The sequence below is a fragment of the Camelus bactrianus genome, chromosome 8 (genome assembly GCF_048773025.1).
Source record: "Camelus bactrianus isolate YW-2024 breed Bactrian camel chromosome 8, ASM4877302v1, whole genome shotgun sequence".
NCBI classification, from domain to species: Eukaryota; Metazoa; Chordata; class Mammalia; order Artiodactyla; family Camelidae; genus Camelus; species Camelus bactrianus.
Genome location: NC_133546.1, coordinates 68,721,286 through 68,742,112, shown reverse-complemented (window position 1 = coordinate 68,742,112; position 20,827 = coordinate 68,721,286). Strand labels below are relative to the sequence as shown.

General features: G+C 41.1%; 1 protein-coding gene across 10 annotated transcripts in view; it reads left to right on the top strand.

Annotated features, from left to right (window-relative positions):
* Positions 1 to 20,827, top strand: part of MYO6 (myosin VI) — a 127,110-nt gene that overhangs the window by 37,457 nt on the left and 68,826 nt on the right. For all 10 annotated transcript variants that reach the window (XR_012508757.1, XM_074368712.1, XM_074368718.1 and 7 more), the window contains 3 exons: positions 10,046 to 10,188; positions 15,099 to 15,168; positions 20,034 to 20,107. Coding sequence is in view for 9 of the 10 variants with exons in the window: in XM_074368712.1 (XP_074224813.1) it covers positions 10,072 to 10,188; positions 15,099 to 15,168; positions 20,034 to 20,107 (261 nt within the window). In the remaining variant the exon portion in view is untranslated. The remainder of the gene's footprint in view (positions 1 to 10,045; positions 10,189 to 15,098; positions 15,169 to 20,033; positions 20,108 to 20,827) is intronic.

Below are 20,827 nucleotides of genomic sequence, written 5' to 3'. Positions count from 1 at the left end.
GGGGAGGTAGGAGGCCATTTTAGGATCTAAGTTGGAGATGGCTGTCGGTCTCCTAAGATGTGAGGTTGAGTACGCCCTGAGCTCTAGGGGTCTGGAGTTCAGGGGAAAGGAGTCAGCTGGAGATAGAAATTTGGGCATTTGGTTAATTTAAAGCTTTCAGACTAGATGAGACAAGCAAGGAGATGAGAGTAGACAGAGAAGAGGCTCCAGGATCGATTCCTCAAGGATTTATGATGTTGAAAAGGTAAGGAGAGTCCAGCCAAAGGAGCCCAGAAAGGAGTCGAGGCAATGCGGGGAGCAAACTGGGAGCGGGAGGGGTCCTGAAGTCTGTGACGGAGCACGCCTCCAGGAGGGGGTACCCAGCTCCATTAGACGGCTGCATGGTGCTTTGTATTTGAGTGAGATGAGGACAGAAGACTGACCCTGGGGTTTGACTGTGTGGAGGAGGTCTCTGGTAATCCTGCAGGGGGAGGGTGTAGGTCTGATGGGAATGGCTTTGAGAGAGGATGAGAAGAGAGGCAGTGAGTGTGGACAGTGAGTGGGAGTAGTCCAGTTGTGAAGGGAAAAGTCAGTGATGAGAGAAGGACCAGGAGAGGAAGAAGTAGGGGTATAGACATTGCTCCAGCACTGCCTGCGTGGCCTCAGGGGACAGTGTCTGGTGGGTACGTGCGGGGATTGGTCGGAGGTATGAGTCAGGATCATTGGGCCTTTGTAATGGACGGGAAAGCAGAATATATGGGCACAGATGCCGATTGGGAAGTAGATGTGGTGGTGAAAGCTGGAGGAATATTTGAATTTTTACTGGGTAGTTTGGTAGATACCATCTTCAAGCATGTTGCAGAGTGGGGTTGAAAGTAAAGTAAATTGAACTTGAAATTTGAAAAGATTGTTTCTCATTTTGTAGACTATCTGAACACTCTTATTGCATATTTTAATTGATTTGTCAAGACAGAAAAGAAACAATGATATAAAAATATCTTAGAACTGAATCGATAAAATGAAAAATTCCAATGAAAACCTCCAGTGCTCTTGACTATCTCTCTGACACTCAGCTAGTCCTTTAAATGCAGTACTAACTGGAAGACAGAATCAACTCCACGCATCGTCATGTTCACCCGAGCCAGGAAGCTCTAGTTTGTGCTTCCTTGTAATCTCTACCCATTAAAGAATTTAAATCCCAATCCAAATCAGGACTTAAGAAATAAGAAATAATTAACGTTTGAATGTTTATGAAAGAAGGAATAAGAGGGTTTTCATAAAACCTTTACATGTCTTTTAGACTTCATTTATTTCTGATGCCATGAAATAAATAGGTTAGGACAACATGGTAGCATCCAGCGAGGGGTTTCTCCTGACCTGGTGACAGACATGGACCACCAGTGTGCACCCGCAGCTTGATCGGGCAGAGCTACGCAGCGCAGTGGGATGGGTTTGGACTGGGGTCACACAGGTTCGAATCCTGCCTCTGCACTCATTTCTTAGTCATATCTTCTTGGGCAACTTGCCCAGACTTCTGAACTTCAATTTCAAAACGGAGATGGTAGCTACCTCTTGGAGTTGTTAAAATTAACTGAGATAGCATGTTAGAGTGTTTTAGTTCAATGCCAGGTACATGGCGAAGGTCTGTGAAACGGGATTTTGTGGTTTCCTTTGACCGGCTGAACTGAGCTCTGTACCAGCTGTGAGGAGAAAAGTCACTTTGTCTTCGTTCCCGTTTTGTGTGATGTATGTGCCCACACACGCACACACGACCCAACTTAGTAGAGCTAAAAAAAACCCCCTTAGTCTTATAATGACATGAGAGCTTCATTGAATATCCTAGGCAATGCTGGCTCATTTATGAAAGGATGATAGAAATTACAGTGGAACAAGACCTCCCACCCATCCTTTTTAATTTGTGTCTTTCCAAGTTTATTCCTCCTGATCATAGCAGTTGGGAATTTTGTTTCTTTGAGTTCTTCCTCAGAACTGTGTGGCCTGAATTGGACTGGACTTAGGGTCACCTCTTAAAATGCTGCTCGTAGGTGAAAATACTCAACTTTTTAAGAGTTTTATTATTTTTTTTTAGCATGCTTTTTTATTTTAAATAATTTTTTTTATAAGGAGGCACTGGAGATTGAACCCAGGACTTCGCGCATACTAGGTATGCCCCCTACCACTGAGCCATACCCTCCTCCCCAATATTCAGCTTCTACCTTGGGACATTTTAGGAGAGTTCAAATGCCAGAGATGTCACAGAATTGTTTGAAGGACTAAGGATTGTTCAGACTTCTTGTCACCTTGATTAATGATAGTGTACAGTCTGGTTTGTGGTTTTGCTCACATGCAGATCTTTAAGCTCCTGAAAAATCTGAGCAGCATTGGACCAAGGCCTGCCGTATTTCAGTGTGAGCAGATGGGGCCATTTTGGACAGGCAGGGTCCCCCTGCAAAAAAGGCATTTCTTTGGTTTGAAGACCAACTTGGTTTCTTGAAATTTGGTTGTTCTTTTCAGTAGCCACTTACTGGGAGACTAACATCATCCCTTGGTGGAGAAAATGAAAAAGTCTTCAGTCTTTTACAAACTCCTTTTTTTGAAAGACCAGCAACAACTTTTAAGAAGTAACTTTTAAATCCAGGACTAATTATCCAGGGAAGTTCTGGATGTAACCGTCGGATGGTACGTAGGGTTAGTCACAGGGTGTGGAAAATGTAAATCGCCTGGCATAAATTAATTCCTGGCTATTATATCCTGGTATTTTAACATCTGTGAAAGAAATTTTGAAGCTTCTGAAGTGAACTGGGATGTTTAGTCTCTGAAGAACACTGTTTTCTGTAGAACGGCCTACATTTTGGCCGGATTATCTTAGTATAGGTTGCCTGCATGTGTTATTTGAATTATATCTAATTTCAAATAGTAATTGTAATTGTAATTGAAGTAGGAGTTTATATCTTAAATATAGTTTGATTTCTTCTCTGAAAGTCTATAAGAAAATCATATAACTGATTCTTATAATTCAGATTATATGTATTTTGCTGTCATTTGACTGTATCAGTTTTCAGATCATCTTATTACAATATCTGAAATATTTAGTAACCATATAATAAACTTATTAATGAAGTACTTGCTTTTATTTTTTACCCTCTTTTTTGTTAGCAAGTTAATTTTAAAGTTAGCCATGGTGTTCGGAGGCTGTTTCTGAGTATCAAGTGGTCATGGGCTTAGCTTTAAACATCAGTGGATACGTTGGTCCTTCCAAGATTTTATCTTTCAAAGTACAGTATAACCTTCGTAAAAGCTGTCCTTCACTAGGACCATGGCTGTGATCAGCTGGACCTACTGTCATTAAGATGAGAAGGACTGTCACAGGCAGCCTAGACGCTCCTCCTTTTTTAAGTCTTAGACTGAAAACCATTAGAGCTCTGTAGTTTCTCACCAGTATCAGCACCTAGAACAGTAGCTGGCACTTAGTAGGTGCTCGATAAATAAATAACCATTGAAAAAAATAAATGAGAGAATACCGAAATTACTTCTTAATTGAATTGAGGTTTGTCAACTTTTAGATTTTATCTTGAGATGTTTTCTTATTTTCTTTCTTTGTCAGGAGTTTGGATTTAGTGGTAGGTATTTTCTCCCCATTCTTAATGGATGTTTATTGCTAACAAAACCAAGACATTTGCAATAAATTTTAATACGAATGTTTAATGAATGCACAATACAATATTATAGCCATTAAATAATACCCATCCTTTACAACTAGTAGTTCCGAGACTCGCTTGGAAATGTTTTCTTGGAAGATGTTTTAAAGAGTAGTTTAGTGGCTAAGGGGAAACCTGCCGAAATATTTTGGAGAATTTTGGTGTACCGGTAGGTTCTTACGGAACTGAAATGCCCAAGAAAGGATTGTGTGAGGTACACACAAAACACACCAGCCATGGCCAGCTATTACCTGGCACCCAGTTTTCTCACAGTGTCTGGACACCAGGGAAGGTAATAGTGTTCAGGACACACTGATACGGAGGAGAGAAGCTGCCAGTTTAAAGCTTGTGTGCCAAAGGTGCCCATGACATTCTTTTGATAAGCAGGGCCAGGGCCCGGCCAGATGAAAGAGTAGTCTTTTTAAAAGGCAAATTTGATACCTCGGCACCACTCCCGTACCCCAGCTAGAATTTAAGATTCTGGAGGGCGGGGTTTTTTTTTTTTGCCAGTTTTTGTTTACTGCTTTATTCCAAGTGATCGTTCTCCTGTAAGAGCCTGATGAGGCCAGACTGTTTTTTGGTTTACTGTTCTATGCCTAGCACCTCGCAGTATGTGCTGTATAATAGGAGGTTAAATAAATAATAGTTTACAGAATGAATGACTGTGGAAGGCAGTCTCGTGAGGGTTCTCCTTACCCTGTTAATGCTGCTTCCTTCTTTTTTGGTATCTTATTCCAGCTCTTTCAGCCCGACTCTAAATTACTTTGAGCTAGAGCTCCATTTCTAATGCCCTTGCCCGTAAAGTGTAAGGCATGGTTATATATCACAGTTACTATGTTAAAGGGGTAATCTTGGAAGGCGATGGTGACATAGCGGGTGATGGCCCCCGTTTCGTGGACCCACACGCTGTGCTCGTGGCACACGGTCGCTGCTGGGATCATCACTGGAGTTGCAGAGAAAAAGGAAGTCTGGACGTGTGTGTACTTGTCACTCTCGCCTCCAGTATTTGCTCCCGGGGGAGCCTCTTGGTGATGTGCTGCTTGCTTTTCAACAAAGACTAGATGAGAAGTTAGCACAGCCCCTCTGAGAGGTTGCAGCTTGCCTTCTGCAGCTTGTTTCTGTTGATTACTGTACTGCTTTCTTAGAAAAATACCAGCTGTCAGTTACGTCCTAAAAATTAGGTCATTTTCAGTTGATGATGGGGCATTGTAGAGCATCCCCTCTATTTTCTTGAATAACTTAAGGAATGCCAAGCATTTTAAATCTGCTCAGCCAGCTTCAGTGCTTTCTTATTCTTTTTTTTTTTCGCATGTCCCTGCAAGGCATGTGTAGTCGGCCTTTAGTGTGTTTATGGTTTCTAGGACAGTGGCACCTGCTTGAGGGTTCTTTGTGTGCAGAGATGCTTAATGTGTCTGAGTGTTAATTGTGTGGGTTTTCTGAATGATCTTCTGGAAACAAATAGTAACATGTCTAAAACAATGTTCTTTTGTGGAATGAATAAATTAGACTTCGTTAATGAAAGGCAATTTATGTTACGAATAATTAGGATTGCAAAAATAATCAAATGAAGCCTTATTAAAAAGAAATGTGATTCTAGTGAAAACCTTACACTCAATAGGAAATAATATTTAATTCAATAGAGGGGAGGAGTGAGTGTCTGCAGTTTCTCCGGGCACAAGTCACATCGTCAGCACCGAGCTACAGTAAAATAGATTCAGACCAGAACCTGGGCCGGATCGACCTGGTTCAAAGGCAGTGGCTGTGTTTAGTAACAGCGCTCAACGTGGCTCTCCCTGGGGTAATGCTGCTCCAGTCCGGGCTGGTAATTTGCCTAAGCACCGAGTTCTAGGTTGGAAATCATTTTCCTTCAGAATTTTAGTAAGAGGCATTTTTCTTTTGATTTCCTGCGATTAGTGTTGTTGAAGCCATTTTGATTCATGATCCTTTGCGTAAGAGTCATGTTTTTTCCTCCTTTTTTCTCTCATTTCTCTGGAAATGTGCAGCATCTTTATTTCTGGTGTTCTGAAATTTGACATGGTGTCTTCCTGTCTGTGTTTTTCCGGGTGCTGTGTTGAGGACTTGGCATTTTGACTAGACTCGAGAAAATCATGCCTTTCAGTTCTGGTGAATTTTTTTTGTATATGTCAGAGCTTTCTCCCCTCTATGCTTTGACGTGGCAGGATGTCTGTTTTTCTCGGTATTTTGATGCTGAATCTTTTTTCTTGTATCATTTTTATATCTTTTTTCCTTCTGTTTCTTCTTTTTTCGCCCCCTGCTTTCTGTCTCTTTTTTTTTTTCCTTGACTTTCTGAAAAATTGCCTTGGTTTTTTTTCTATGCCTTCTAGTGAATATTTCACTTCTGCTGTTATGTTCTTAAAGGAAAATTATTCTGACTCTTGTTAAAATGACAAAGAGAACTTTATATTCAGGACTGTTGCCGTAGGAGTGTATTTGGCTTGGGTGGCCGTAATAAAATACCATAGAGTGGGTGGCTTAGCCAACAGGCACTTCTCACAGTTCTGGGGACCGGAAGTGTGCAGTCAGGGTGCCCGCAGGGGCGGATTCTGGTGAGAACTCTCTGGCTTTCAGATGCTGCAGTGTTGCTGTCTGCTCACCTGGCCTGTCCTCACAGTGTGTGTGTGCAAGTGGAGAGGTGTCTCTCTCTCCCTTTTTGTAAGGCTACCATCCTGTTGGATTGGGATCCCACCTTTATGATGTCATTTAACCTTAATTACCTCCTAAAGGCCCCCTCTCCCAATACAGTCACTTGAGCAGGAGTGGTTACGGCTTCAACGTACGAATATTTAGGGGGACACAATTCATCCCTCGCAGACACATGCATTCAGTCTGTAACAAGGGGCATTACAGTCAGGGGTAGAGATTGGGCTCCACTGTGAATACAGAAAAGACAGCTGGGGATTTATAGCCAGTGAGCAGAGTTGGGAGGCGGTAGGGGGGGTGGTCAGTGGATGCACAGTAACTTAAGGAAACAGCAAGGGTAGAGGATTCTTGCTAAACTGACTTAATGGGATTCTTGCTGAAGGCTGATAAGAGATTTATACATCAGAGGTAGAGGACATGGAACTCGATCAGTATCAAGGGTGAGAGAATTTCTGTAAACTAGCTTAGCAGGATTCTTGCTAAAACTGGCTTGTTGCAGGCCCACCTGCAGGACAGGATGGACATGGAAGGCCAAGAAGGCTCAGAGGAGCCGCGTAACGTTTGGTCAAGAAGAGGGTGTTTGTCTACATGTGGCGCTTCTGGGATGCATACCCTCAGCTGTTCCTGGCACGTCTTACTCCAGAGACCCTCTGTCATCTTCAGAGAGTGACGTCCAGGCTCCTGTGAGGGTGGTGCTGAGGGAGGAGGTGTGTGCACGCCCAGCGGTATGGAGTGTGTGTGGTTGGTGTGAGGAAATGTCTTAAGCAACGTTCACCTGGTCTTCCTTACGTTGGACCCCTCTGTACACCTTGCTTCTAGGAGAACTGTGTGCTCTAGTTCTTATGTCTTCTGAGAGTCAGTGGTAAAATGTGGGTTATTTTCCATCTTCTCCATTCCCGACTGGGATTCGGCTCTTGGATTTGCTAAGTCAGTTGCCTCCCAGCTGGTTGCTTCCCAGCTTCCAGAATGTGTTTGCTGTTTTCTCTTCTCGGGTTCCCCCCATCCTGGTGGACTGATCTCTTTTTAAAGAATCTTCATACTGTAGATCTAGGGGTTGGAATGAGCAAATTCGACACGTGCCTTTAAATCTGTTATCCTAACTAGGAGGCTGCGTCAAATGATTCAAAATGGGAAAACAATTTAGATAGTTCGAGGAAATTTGCCATTCTTTTTTGGACTTAGGGGGTTTTGCTTTACTGTGATATTTTTTTCCCCAGATACTTAATTATTCCTAAATAATCCTTCATAACTGTTCTATAATTTCCCTTTGTATTTAGAATGACCACAAGACCATTTTCTGGGAATTACTGGTGGCTTCAAACAAGGGATATGGGGGAATACAAGGGGAAGAGGTGTCACTGGCATCCGTTGGGTGCCATTAGAATGGGGATCTCAATTTTATGTCACCTAATCCTCGTAGCAATTCTGTAAGGTAAGTGATATTATCACTTATGGGGAAGGGTAAAGATAGTGATCAGAGAGATTAAGTAACTTGCTTAAGAGCTAGTCAGACAGTGGTGGAGCTTCGTTTCAAGCCTGGTTTTTAAGACTTTTCAGCTCTTTCTAGGCTGCCGTCTCCTTTTTGTTTTCCCAAACTGTTAACAGTTCATTCATTCCCTCAGTGAATGTTGAGTTGCCTGCTCCGTGCTGGGCCTGGGAGACACAAAGAGGACTAGTCCATGCCCTGATGTCACAAAATCCTTTCAGTAGGATTTCTGGTGATCTGTGCATATCAGCAAGAGTAGGAGCAGGCAGCTAAGTTAATTACAGGAGTCCTGGTCAAAGGTCATGTTGGTTTTGACTGGGATGGCAGAGGAGATTCAGAGAAGTGGGTGGATTTGGAATACCTCTGGGAGGTAGAGCTGACAGGTTTGAGGGGTGGTGGGGATTTGGAAGGAGCTGGAAGAATTGAGGATGACTCCAGGTTTGATTTGAACTGAGTGTTCTCGGGGCCTTTACTGATAGAAGGAATGTGGTGGAACAGAGTAATAATATAATAACAACACTGTGACATCTGTTGAATATCTCCAGGAGGGGGTGTCCAGTATGCAAGTAAACATCTGGGAACTCTGTGGTGTTACAGGCTGGAGAAATAAACGTGGGCATCACTTACATACAGATTCTGTTTCGAGCCACAGGACTAAATATAATTATTCAGGGACAGTGTGTACATGTAGGTGCAGTAATGAAATCTGAAGCAGTGTTACTGATTCACTTCTACGAAGGATCCTCCGTTAACTTCTTAACTCGGAATTGCACTTAAACATCATAGCATTTGCTCCTTGGGGAAAAGCAGATCCCATCATGTAACTACGGTGTGGAAGACTTCAGCCAGCAAGCACACTACAGGCATACCAGCAGTTGCAGCTTTTTGATTGAACTACATACCCAACGTCCTTGTCTTTGATGAGAGACTAGACTGGATGAAACATCCATGTGGGAAATCCCAGACTTGAGAATGCCACACAAGAGGAGAGTCATGGCCCATGCATCTTCTTGAAGTGTAGATGAGTGAGGAAAAATAACTTCCCTCCATGGTGCTGAAAGTAGGACACCTGGGGTCACCCATTAGCAGATTCATTGTTACATGTTAGTCTCACAGAATCCAAGCTCATTAAATATTTTATATGTTATGAACCCTCTGGGATGCTATCAAAAGACAGAGTTGTAAATGTTAGATCTGAGAATGCCAAGCATGAAAGCAGCTTTCTAGGAATATTTGAATACAAGACTAGAATTCACAATGGGCAAAAGCTGGAAACAACCCAGATGATTGTCTGCAGGACAGTAGGTGGACAGCTGTGGCGTGTCACTCAGTGGGCTGGTATACACAGCAGCATGGTTGAACATCAAAACATTTTGTTGAGTGAGATAAGCCAGACGCAAAAGCATACGTTCCATGTGACTCCATTTATATAAAGTTGAAGAAAAGGCAGAGACTACTTGATGATAGAAACCAGAGCAGTGGATGCCTGCGGTGGGGCAGGGATTGACCAGAGGAGGGAACTTTCTGGTGCAATGGGAACGTTCTGCATGTTGACTGGGGTGTTTGTTACATGGGCATACCTATTTGTGGAAACTCGTCAGCTTGTGCATTTCACTGTAGATGCGTTTTACCTCTGTAAGAAAGAAAACAACAAAAACAGTGTGCTGAGTGGTTCTGTGGGGATCCCTGTAGGGAACATGTGGGCGAGGCATCCCTGTAGTCTCAGATCCTCAGGGAGAATTTCCCAGAGGAAGTAACCTCCCACATCTCTCATTTTTATCCTTCAGGTCTAAAATAGACTTATTGTTCAGCTCTTGGCTAGCTCCACACAGTAACATCTGTTCCTGAGAAGACTGTTTAATTTTATTGTGCAATCCAGAATTCTTTAGGTAGTAAAAAGGAGCGCTGTTGTAAATTACAGTGGGCAACAGGTTGCCCTCTATTTCTGTGCCGCTCAGTGTGCGGTCCACAGCTTTCATGACTGAAGGAAGCAGTGGCAGAGCAGGTGTCACCTGCCGGGGGAGCAGCCTCTGCTTGGTTCTTCCCTGAAGGCAGTAAAGGGGGGCAGATGCAGCAGGATGGCAGGGGCTGGATTTCCTGTGCAGGGCTACAGGTGTGTTTCTGTGAACTGTGATTTTCATGTTCCCTTAAGAAAAAGGTGTGTTATTTCTTTTTTGTTTCCCAAGTTATTCACGTTGCTCTGTTGGTGCCTTTGAAACAGGTGACAGTGGATCGCTCCCTTCAAAAATGGAGGATGGAAAGCCCGTCTGGGCGCCGCACCCTACGGAGGGGTTTCAGATGGGCAATATTGTGGACATTGGCCCTGACAGCTTAACAATTGAACCCTTGAACCAGAAAGGCAAGGTGAGCTTCTCAGAAAGATTTCAAAATTTGACTTCTTCCTGTAAGTGTCTCCCTTCTTAATGAAGTAGGGGGAAGCAGTTTTCTGGTAAGTGAATCTTAGTTTTCTACTGAGTTGTTTGAGTAAATCAGAAGTGCATAGCCTAGGGGGAAAATGGTGTCCTGTCATAAAATCAGACAAATTTAGTGAGCCTTTCATTACCATGTTCTTAAGAAACAGCTATGTGACAGAATATAAACTAACATTTTTATTCCTTATGCCATATTACTGAAGTTACGAATGTGTATCTGTGGTGCATTCAACGTGTTACAAAGTAAAAATATGAAAAGTGAATGGGGCTCTGTCATCAAGTTTGGCTTTTTGCTTTAGCTTCTAGCTAATTCTTTTTTTAAAAGCTTTTTATTTACTTAAATTTATTAGTATGTTATTAGAATAAATATATTTAAGTAAAGATACTTAAGTCTTAAACATAGCCATCTATTATTATTTTTGTTATAATGGTACCTTTTTAAGACGTAAAAGCATACTTTAATTTTGTACACATGCTGTCTATTTCTTTTTATGCTTAGACATAGACTAGACAGTATAACAAAGTGGGAGTTTAGGGAGAAAGGGACCTGGACTCTTTTCAGGCTTCATGGGGACTGTCAGGTCTGTTTTTGTGGGAGAGCTTCACAACTTTCAGTATAATAAACACTCCTGTGAAACAGGTCTTCTGACTAGATGAAATTTGTTGATGTCATTTCTGTTTACTTTAGACTCTGCAAACGTTCATGAATAATTTGCATCCTACTGATACATGGTTAACAAATGCCACATGACTGCCATCCTTCTGGGGACCTTAGAAAAACAAGGTGGATCTCTCATGAGGCCTTTTCACAGAGAAACTATTCTGTTACTGTAAACAACCCAGGAACCTAAATGCATAATATATAATGTGCCATGTTAGAGGAGGCCAATTAAAGATACCCTCAGGAAAGAAAAGACAAAGTGTCTCTAGTTGTTCCTTTTATTAACAAGGATCTCTTTGTACTTACAATTCAGTACATGTTAAAAGAAAAAAAAAGAAAAAAAAAGGAGCTAAGTTATTTTTATGTATTTGAGGTTGTGGGGAGGAAAAATTTCCCTCTCCTCTTTTGAGTCTCTGGCTCAGCCTGCAAATTAAATTGACACGAGGCAGATTCACAGTAGGAAAGCATACGACTTTTATTAAATCTCTCCATGTACACAGCAGCCTTCACAAGAGAATGAAGAGTTGAAGAAGTGATCAGAGCAGGAAGTTTTTTCTATCTTTTGGACAGAGAAACAATACGTTCGTGAAAAATTGATAAGACAAAGGGGCTTGGGCTAGGGGTGGTAAATTGTGGAGACGTGGTTAGGAAGATAAGGGTTAGTGTGGCAGGACAGGGTTCGTTTGTCCAGATTTGTCCTGGCCTCTGGCGATAAGAACGTTCTCTTTCCTCCTGGTACAGGGAGGGCACCTTCCACGTGGGAGTTTTATCTCCTGCTCTCAGAAATAAAAAGGGTCAGAGCGCCCTTCTTACATCTGCTGTTTCTCAGGGGCCTTTAACTCTGATAATCAACGTGCCAGAGTAGCATGTTTTGAGGTGACAGAAATCCAGTGAGCCTTTCATTCTCCTTCAGAGTCTTTTTGCATTTTTGTTTAACATATTTCATAAGCTCAGTAAATCAAAAGCCTAAAATGAAAAGTATTATTTCCTAGTTCTAGTCTGTTACACAGGACTAGAAGTGTATCCGTAAGTGACAAAATAATTCAGTTCAGTTCAGACATAGAAGACACTTGATTTATGGGTATATGCTTTTTTTTTTTACATCTTAAATATTTTATATGCTTACAACTGTGCGTTTTTAGTTTTAATCAGGTCCACACATAGAACCAATAAAAGCACCTAAAATTTAAATTGTAGAGTCACGAAAACTGATACGTCTGTAGATTATGCATAAACTAAAGTTGAAACTTCTTTTCACAAAATTTTTTGGAAAGTTAACAAATTCTCAGGGATTTCGTTGAGTCTTAATTCCCTGCCCCCCCCAACATATTTTTTTGAACCATGTGGTTAAAAAGATCTGTAAGAGAAGCAGTCTTTTGCCTCGATAATTCATGGTCTTGAGATCAGCAGCATTTAAATCATAAGGAAATCAGCAGTGGACCAGTCAGGCCGATCTGTTTGCTGATACAGTAGAAGCACAGAGGAGGGACTGATTAGCTCTCATGGGGAGCATGTCTTTGAAGAAGCAATGCCTCTTCAAGTTTTTCAGGGGGAGGTATAGCTCAGGTGGTAGAGTGCATTCTTAGCATGCATGAAGTCCTGGGTTCAATTCCCAGTTCCTCCTCTGAAAAAAAATAAAAAACTTAATTACCCCTCCCCAAAATATATATTATATAGTTTTTCAGTTGTGGCCCATGGTGAGAAATAGATTTTACATCGCATTAGGAATGTGTATGGTTTGTGTGTGGGTGTATATGTTTATTTATAAGAAAATATTTTGCATTGCATTAGGGATCGTGTGTGTATTCATAAGAAATAGATTTTTGCATCGGATTAGGTATTGTGTGTGTATTTATAAGAGGTAGATTTTGTATTGCATTAGTTGTCATGTGTATTCAATAAACAGATTTTGCATTGCATTAGGTATGTGTAATTATTTGTGGGTGTATTGAACGCAAATGGATTTTACACGTCAGCACGTATATGTATTGTGTGTATGTGTATATTTGTAAATGAGACAGGGTTGGTCAAATGAAACATCCTTATTGTGTGTGATGCATCTTGATATTTTCCAGTATTTTTTGTTCTGTGAACAATGCCATCTTGAACTTCTCAGTTGATTTCACATCCCATGCTGGCAGCTGCCTGGCCTGCAGGCTTAAGCCCTAAACACGTGGCGTTTAGGGGGCTACGTTTTCTCTTCCCTGTTGGCACTTGCCTCTTGTCAGCTGACAGTCGCCCCTCGTATGGTTGCCACACGCTTAGTCTCGTGTGTCTGTCTCCCCTTCAGTCCTTCCTCCCCGGTGTTTACCCGGCCCTCACCGGGAACCAGGTGGTACTGGGTGCTGGGTGTCATCGCTCACAATACTCTTTCTGCCCGGAGTGCCACTCCCCACAGCCCTGTGCTTATTTAGCAAATACTGATTTACCCCTCAAGCCTGACTGAGGTCATCTCCTTTATGAAAGTTTCCGCCCAGTCTCCTCCTCCTCCTCCTCCCAGGCAATAGAGTTTACTGTTGATGGCTCGTCCCTTTGAGGAGCGGTGTAAGGTCTTAGCCCCCTGTGCTATTGCATTGAAGACCTTTGTTTATGTTTCTCCCCTGTCCCCACTGGCTGTAACCGGCTCCAGAGCAGGGGCGAGTGTGTCTGTCCCCGTGGTCGTGGTCGTGGGGCTCGGTGCCCCGGGTTTACTGCGTGGGGGATGTCACTGGGCTTCGTCAGTGGTCTTCTCCTGCTAGGAGAAGCAGCCTCCTCCCTCTGAGAGAAAACAGTTGCCTTAAGGAGACAAATTTCCTCTTTCTCACTGAGTAGGTGGTAAAGGGCAGAAGAAGATGGGGGCTGGTGGTAACTTGGAGGATGAGGAAGGAGGGAGAGAAGCATCTTTAGGACTTATTACAGGCCTATCAGTCCTGGGCTTAACCTTCCCATTGTCGGCACTCTTCGTCCCCCTCCTCTCCCCCAGGTCTGACCCCCTGGAGGCTCCAAACAGGATAGAACCAACGCCTGGAGTCTGGGGCATCCGCAGCCCCGTTGCCAAGGCTGTGAAACTGACACATAGATCTGTGCTGTTAGTGATTATTTCTGAACGTATTTTCCTGTAGGATCATTGTTATAAATTGTGGGTGGTTTTTTATTACCATTAATATATTTCATTGTACATTATGGATTGGTTCCAATTTTGTGATTTATCCTCTAAGCCTTTCCTTATTTATAACATTAAGAACATGTGTACTGGGCTCCAGATAATTAACTTGTAGGGTGTTCAGGGCATAAAGTTTTCTAATTCAGGTATGACTTTGAATTGAGTTGGCACTAGCAGCCTGGATTTTATTTTACTAGGTAAACTATAGCAGTAGCCTTGTCTTATACTCTTGCATGTATATGTATGTGTATAGACCTACAGATACTATTCTAAAATAATCAAACAGTTTTTCCGTAGAGATTTATTTCATATGGATGGAAACTTCACAGGAGTAATTGTTATTGTTTGAGAAATACAAATGTATGGATAACTGCCAGAACAGCATGGATAACATTTAATTCTCTTTAGATGTAATTTGAGATCATTTCTTCTTTCTTACAAGATACTATCTTAATTCTAGAATTTCTGCTGTAGCATTTAAGCGATATAATAAATACAGACTTATTCATGGATATCTGTAATTTTATGGACCAAATAGTTCTGGATACTGTAGATATTTTTTGACACATCCCTGTACAGGAATTTTGTGTGTAATATGTTTTGCTCAGACGGTAGCTTTAATTAAATAGTAGTCTGTTGGTATATCTGATTGAACGTTACTTTTTCCTTTTCGAAACAATAAAATTGCTGTATATACAAACAGTAAATTTTTTATTTTTTAAAAAGTTGCTAAATAGCATACGTATGTAAATTTACTATTAATATACTTCTTGTTTTGTCCCACTTTAAGTGTTAGAGCACAGGATTTTTTTAAAATTGATTTCCATTGATTTCATGTTCATGGTAATAGTGGATAGTATATTCGAGTAAAGTTATTCTATTTGGGGTTAGTGACTTGTTAAATAGTAAGATCTTGTATTATATTTTAATGAAGAGCATATTGTTGCCATTATTACAATGTGTGCAACCAATTAAGCTCCTTCATTTTTCTTACTGTTTATAGGCTTCTATTTTAATGAGTTCTTGTTTTGTTTTTTAGACGTTTTTGGCTCTCATAAACCAAGTGTTCCCTGCAGAAGAGGACAGTAAAAAAGATGTGGAAGATAACTGTAAGTGTCAACTTAAAAAACAGTTCTCATCATAGAAAAGGAAACTGTTGCTTCAAAAAATCAATGAGTGGTTGTATTCCTGGGCACATTATACTGGTTTAGAAGAAATGTAGCCTTTTGACACGAAGGTTCATGTGTATGCAGGAGCCCCAGAGTCCCAGATGCGTTATTGCCTCATGTTTGCACTTTGGTGAGAGTCTCTTGAATGTCTTAGTTGTGTTATCTTAGTTATGTAAATTTGAGGAATAGTAATAATTTACTCTGAAGCCTGAACTAAAGACCTCTTGTTTTTGTTTTAAAAGAGTTCTTTTGAACCTCATTTGGAATCAGATGATTTTTATAGTCATATATGTGGTTCAATAATTTGGAGGTTGAGTCAGGAGGATCCATTTAATGTTACTGTTTGAAGGAAACATTAAAAAAATACCATGTTATAAGTACTTACTAAAAAATTGATTTCAGAACATTAAAGTGCAACATTAATTTGACTTATAATTATCTTAGAATTTTTGGTGAGAAAATACTATATCAAGAGCCTCAGGCCATGTTTAGTTTTGCATTTTCAAGATTAAGTGGTAATCCTATTTCATTTTTTTATTTGTCAGTATCTAAGAATCATGTCCAGTTGTGCATAGTTTTCATTAAAGGTATCTGGCATTAAAAAGTCTCCATTTAAAGAACAGAGATAAGAGAAAGGAATATATTTTGTCCTTGTTGATTTTCTATGGACTTCACATTTGGGTAAGTGGGTAAGATCCCACATGTGACGGGGCAGCGTGGAATCCAGGAGTCATGGGAGAGCCTGAGTTCAGATTCTGACCCTGCTGTTAGGAAGCTGTGTGCCTGGGGATGATTCACGTATGCTCTCTGAGCTTCTACTCTGTCATATGGGAGTAATAATGTTTATGTTTCATGCTTAGAAGTGATGGAGTTAAAATGCTTGGCGTGGTCCCTGACCTCTAACAATCTCTCAATAAATGGTAGCTGTTATTATTAGGTGTGAGAGATTGAGAAAAAAATGTGGAACCTCCCTTCCTTCCCAGGATTGCTGGAAAATTCATCTGATGGGATAATATTTTTCTGAACAACAATTAGAGCAAACAAACCAAAAAAAGGAATGAGATTCTACTATATCCAGAATAAGAGAGAAAATTCTATTCTGTTAAAACTTGCTAGGGTATTCGGAATTGGAATCAGTCCTTTTCATATGTCAAAAAAATTTTTTGGTTTATATGTTCACATGTAGTAAAACCTAATGAATGGTTTTGAATTATTTTTTAATCTACTTCTTAAATATTTAAAAACATTTTCCCTTTGGTTATTTCATCTTGATGTACTTGTCTAACCATTTAACTTTCCTGATGTAGTGTAGATTTCTGTCTCTTGCAGGTGTTCCTTTGGTGATGCCAGACGGCAGGAATGTTAATGAGGGTGTTAACTGTCCTTGTCCTCTGGTGGTCCAGCCCCACTTGAAGTCCCCTTTCTGAAACCACAGCATTAATGCATCTTTGGTTGTTGAGTTTAGAATGCAGGTTTTCCAGCTAAAGGGTTCCATCGCTTACTTGTTCTTTGCCCACCGCACCACCGTCCTCTGCCAGATGACACATGGCATTGTTTCCTAGGGTCTCACCTGCACGCTTTTAGAATCCTTCCTCTTCTCTCTGTCATGGTTCACAGCGTGATGTCTGTGGAGGCTGTGAAAGTGGCATGTAGTTCCGATGTCTGTAGAGCGTTCTGAACTATGAGATAAAGGTTCTGTTGAAACAGAGACAGGAGAGGATTTCGATGACGCCCTAACAATATTGCAGAATTTATTATCTAGTCTTAGCTCTAGGTTTTTTATGTGAATGGTTTTCTATGTGGAGTTTAGTATGTTAATTTTGCCTTTTTACTTGACTCTTGGGTATTAATGCCAGAATAGGAAAATAATTCAGGGATGTGACGTCAGTAATTAAAATAAGCATTTTTTGTGCTGATTTTTAAACTACTGTTATTTACATGGCATGTAATGATCTCCGTGAATGATCAGTTAGAAAATAATGTAGACTATAATATTGGAAAGAATCCCCAGTGTTGCCTGGTTCCATCCCTTCTTCAGTAATGGAACGACTTCTACAACAGGGTAACTGTAGACCTGGTTGACATCTACTATGTTGAAGTTGTTCGTGGGCTCTTTTTTTTTTGTTTTTTTCTTTCAGTGAATCAGAACCGTGGCAGATAAGCAGGATTTTAAATGCTCAGCTAACTCCCTACTCAGATCCCTAAATTTAATAATTAAGTCATACCCAGTCTTCAACAGCAGCTTTTGGTGTGCTTGGTATATATTAATTATACTAAAATTCTTCTTATGGAATTTATAAAGAAATATAGTTATTCTTTTATTATATATCTTTGTTTTTAAAACTTTAATATAAAGTGTAGTTAAATCTATGAATAGTTAGGCATAAAAGACAAGCAGATCACATACAGAATAGCATGTAAGTAGCCAAGCCAAGCAGTCTTGGGGTTGACCACTAGGAGGGGAGAGTAGGAGGGAGTTCCAGGCAGTGGAAGGCTATTTCTGAGACCCTTATGAACATTCGTAGGCCATACCCTCAAATGCAAAGGCAACTGAGACTTAGCGTTTCCCATTCTGCCACACTGAGGGTCATAGATATTTTCCTTTCGGTCTTTCCTTTAACATGTCTTCATTTAAGTGGAGTAGTCTGAGTAGTACCATTTAAGAGGAAGACCATCCCATCCAAATTTTTATTGTCACTGGCAGGTATTTCAACAGGTAGGGATTTATTTGGTTTAAGTAACAGATCTCCCTGAGAAGGCTCGGCGGTGAGGGTGGAGGGAGGTAAAGAAGCAAGAGCAAGAGATCGTTCACATGTCATGTAGGTGTATGTGATTAGCTTTTCAGGGGAACCGTGTTGTGGGATGAGGAATTCTTACTGAAAGGAAGCAGAGGGAGTATCATAGAACCAGGTGGTCCAGAGGAAGGGGAGAGATGGGGGAGTGGTTCAGTGTTGTGCTTCAGATAAGAAAAGAGAATACAGAGACCAAACTCCTGGGGGACGAGGGTGGAGGGAGAGCAGGGGTAGAGAAAGGGAGGTGGCGACCAAAAGCCAGACTGCATAACCCTCTGCTACCTGCCTTCTCCAGATCTTGCCTCCGTCAAAGGAGAGCTGCCATTCAACTGTTAGGAGGCTCCACCTACTTCTTAGTCTGTTTTTTTCCTGCTTGAGTGGCATCAGAAAGCAGTGAGGCTCGCGTCCCTGCACAGTGAGCTGGCTGCGCTGTGTGAGTGTAGAGGCAGGGACAGTCTTCGCTGAGACAGGAAAAGCAGGGGGCTCTCGTCTGACAGACTTGGCTGGGTGTTGATGTGTAGGCTAGACATACGTACAGTGTGGACACACGCACAACTTCAGTGAGGGATCAAGCAAGTAAGCAAATGGCTGAGGCAGGGCCCTGCCCTCGGGGATCTGGTTTAGTAGCCAAAATCAGATACACAAACTTAAAATCACAATGCTGGTACTCAAACATAAAGGACAAAGAAGAAAGTAGTTCTGGTGGTGGTGGTGGTGGTAAGAATGGGGAAGTATCATTTGTGGGATAGTCTTTGAACTGACCTCAAAGGATGGGTAGATTTTTGACACCCAGAGATGTAGATGCATGAATGACATTTGAGTTTGATGAATAGTTTAGTCCGCCTACAAGTTAGACCACATCAAAGGGAGTTACGAAAAATTGTATGAAGAGGTCAGCTGAATGCAGGCTTACTAAGGGCTGTGAGTATCAGACTTGAATATGGACTTTGGTAGTTGACAGAGACCCACTGGTTTTTGTTTTTGAGGAGGAGAGAGTTTTAATTAGGGCTCTAGTTAGGTTAATGTGCTGAGGAGTCTGCATTAGAGAGGGAGAGAGACTGAGGCAGCAGACAAGGAAGAGGCTAACTGTGATTACAGAAAAGGTCATGAGTCCTAGACTGGGATTGGGGCCGGAGAGATGGAAAGACAGGAGAGACATTTCAGAGACTCAGAGTGTGCTCATTTTGGTGCCTACGGTGAATCTGGTGCTGGGTTACCCTGGATTCCACGGTGTAAAGACTTGGAAACAGGTCTAGAGCAAGGAGGGAGAGGGAAGATGATCCTTTGTTGACTAAGGTCTGCAGAGAAGATGACTGATGAGATGGTGGTGCTGATAATGGAAGCAGAGTGGCTGGGGGAGGAGTGGGGTCTGTCTGCTGGAGTGTGCGGTGCCAACGTGGAAACGGAGCCCCGGATTCAGGGCTGGCAGAATAGAAAGTGTCAGACTGTTAGTAAAGGAGCGGTAGGAAAAACAGGATTTCTACCCTGATTCTGCTGTCAGTTAGCTGCACATCCTGGATTTAGGCATACATAATTTCTTCAGCAGTCTTACTTTGTCTTATCAGTTGTGAGGCGCTGCCTGTCCCGTTCTAAAATTTTATCTTTTGTGTTTTCTTCTGTAAAATTCTGAGCATCAGATGGGATTAGTGTTGTCACTTTGTTGTGTCAAAAGTGTATTAAAACGCAGTGTCTGAAGCAGTACTTACTTCCCACTTGAACTGTACTTGGTTCTTTAACCAGCCTTCATTAATGTGTACTCACTAGATGTACTCACCTCATTGGAAATTTATTGTTTAAAATTAAAAATATTACTGTAACATATATAACATATACGTAAACTTGATATTTTACAGTCAGCCCCCCTGGGGTTTACACGTACCAGGGAAAAGATGGAATTAAATCTAAGCTAACGGGTGAATTTTAGCTTGAATCAAAGTGATTCAGATTAAGAGAGTTTTGTTTTATTTTACTTTTTGTTCAAAAATCTAATGATTCACAAATTTTATATCTCAGGTTCATTAATGTATTTAAATGAAGCCACACTCCTCCATAATATCAAAGTTCGATACAGTAAAGACAGAATTTATGTAAGTATTTTGCCTGTGGTCTGAGTTTTCGTGGGAATAATTTATTTTATGTGCTACTGTTTGATTTTGTTGAGCTTGAAATTTTCTAACAGGAAGTCTTACTTGATCTGAGCCAGATGAATAGAGTGTGAGCTCCGTGAGGATAAAGATTTTTTCCTAATTTCCTGCTCTAACTCCAGGGCTTTGGCCATGCATGGTACATAGTAGGCAGTTAAAGTATTTGTAGATTAAGTAATGAATTCAGAGCATCTCCTAGTATCTTTCAGCCTTAAGAAATTCCAGTCTGCCTATTTAAAAAAACATGAATTGTTTTGAGTTTTGATTTTTAAATTTTTGGTATATATCTGTAGATCTGCTTCATTAATTCACTTTCCACATCGTTCTGCAAAGCATTTAAGGCAGCCTCTAGGGAATATATATTGAAATTAAAAACTTGGATGACGAAAAAAAGATTAGAAAAGAAGGTAGTACGTGAGGAAGTGTCAGGAACACCGAAGTGCTGATCGTAGAGCCTAAATGGTTGGAACGTTTCATGAAACCCTAAATAGATGACTTACCTTAAAAATCCAGGATGTTAAACAATGAAAGACAGTGCTTTTAATGTAAGTTGGGTTTGCACCAAATCATTCAGATGAATAGTTAACTAGTGTGTTCTAACTATAGCTATTCACTGGGCATGTGGGAGGTTTTATTCTAGTATGATCTGGTTATAGATTCCCT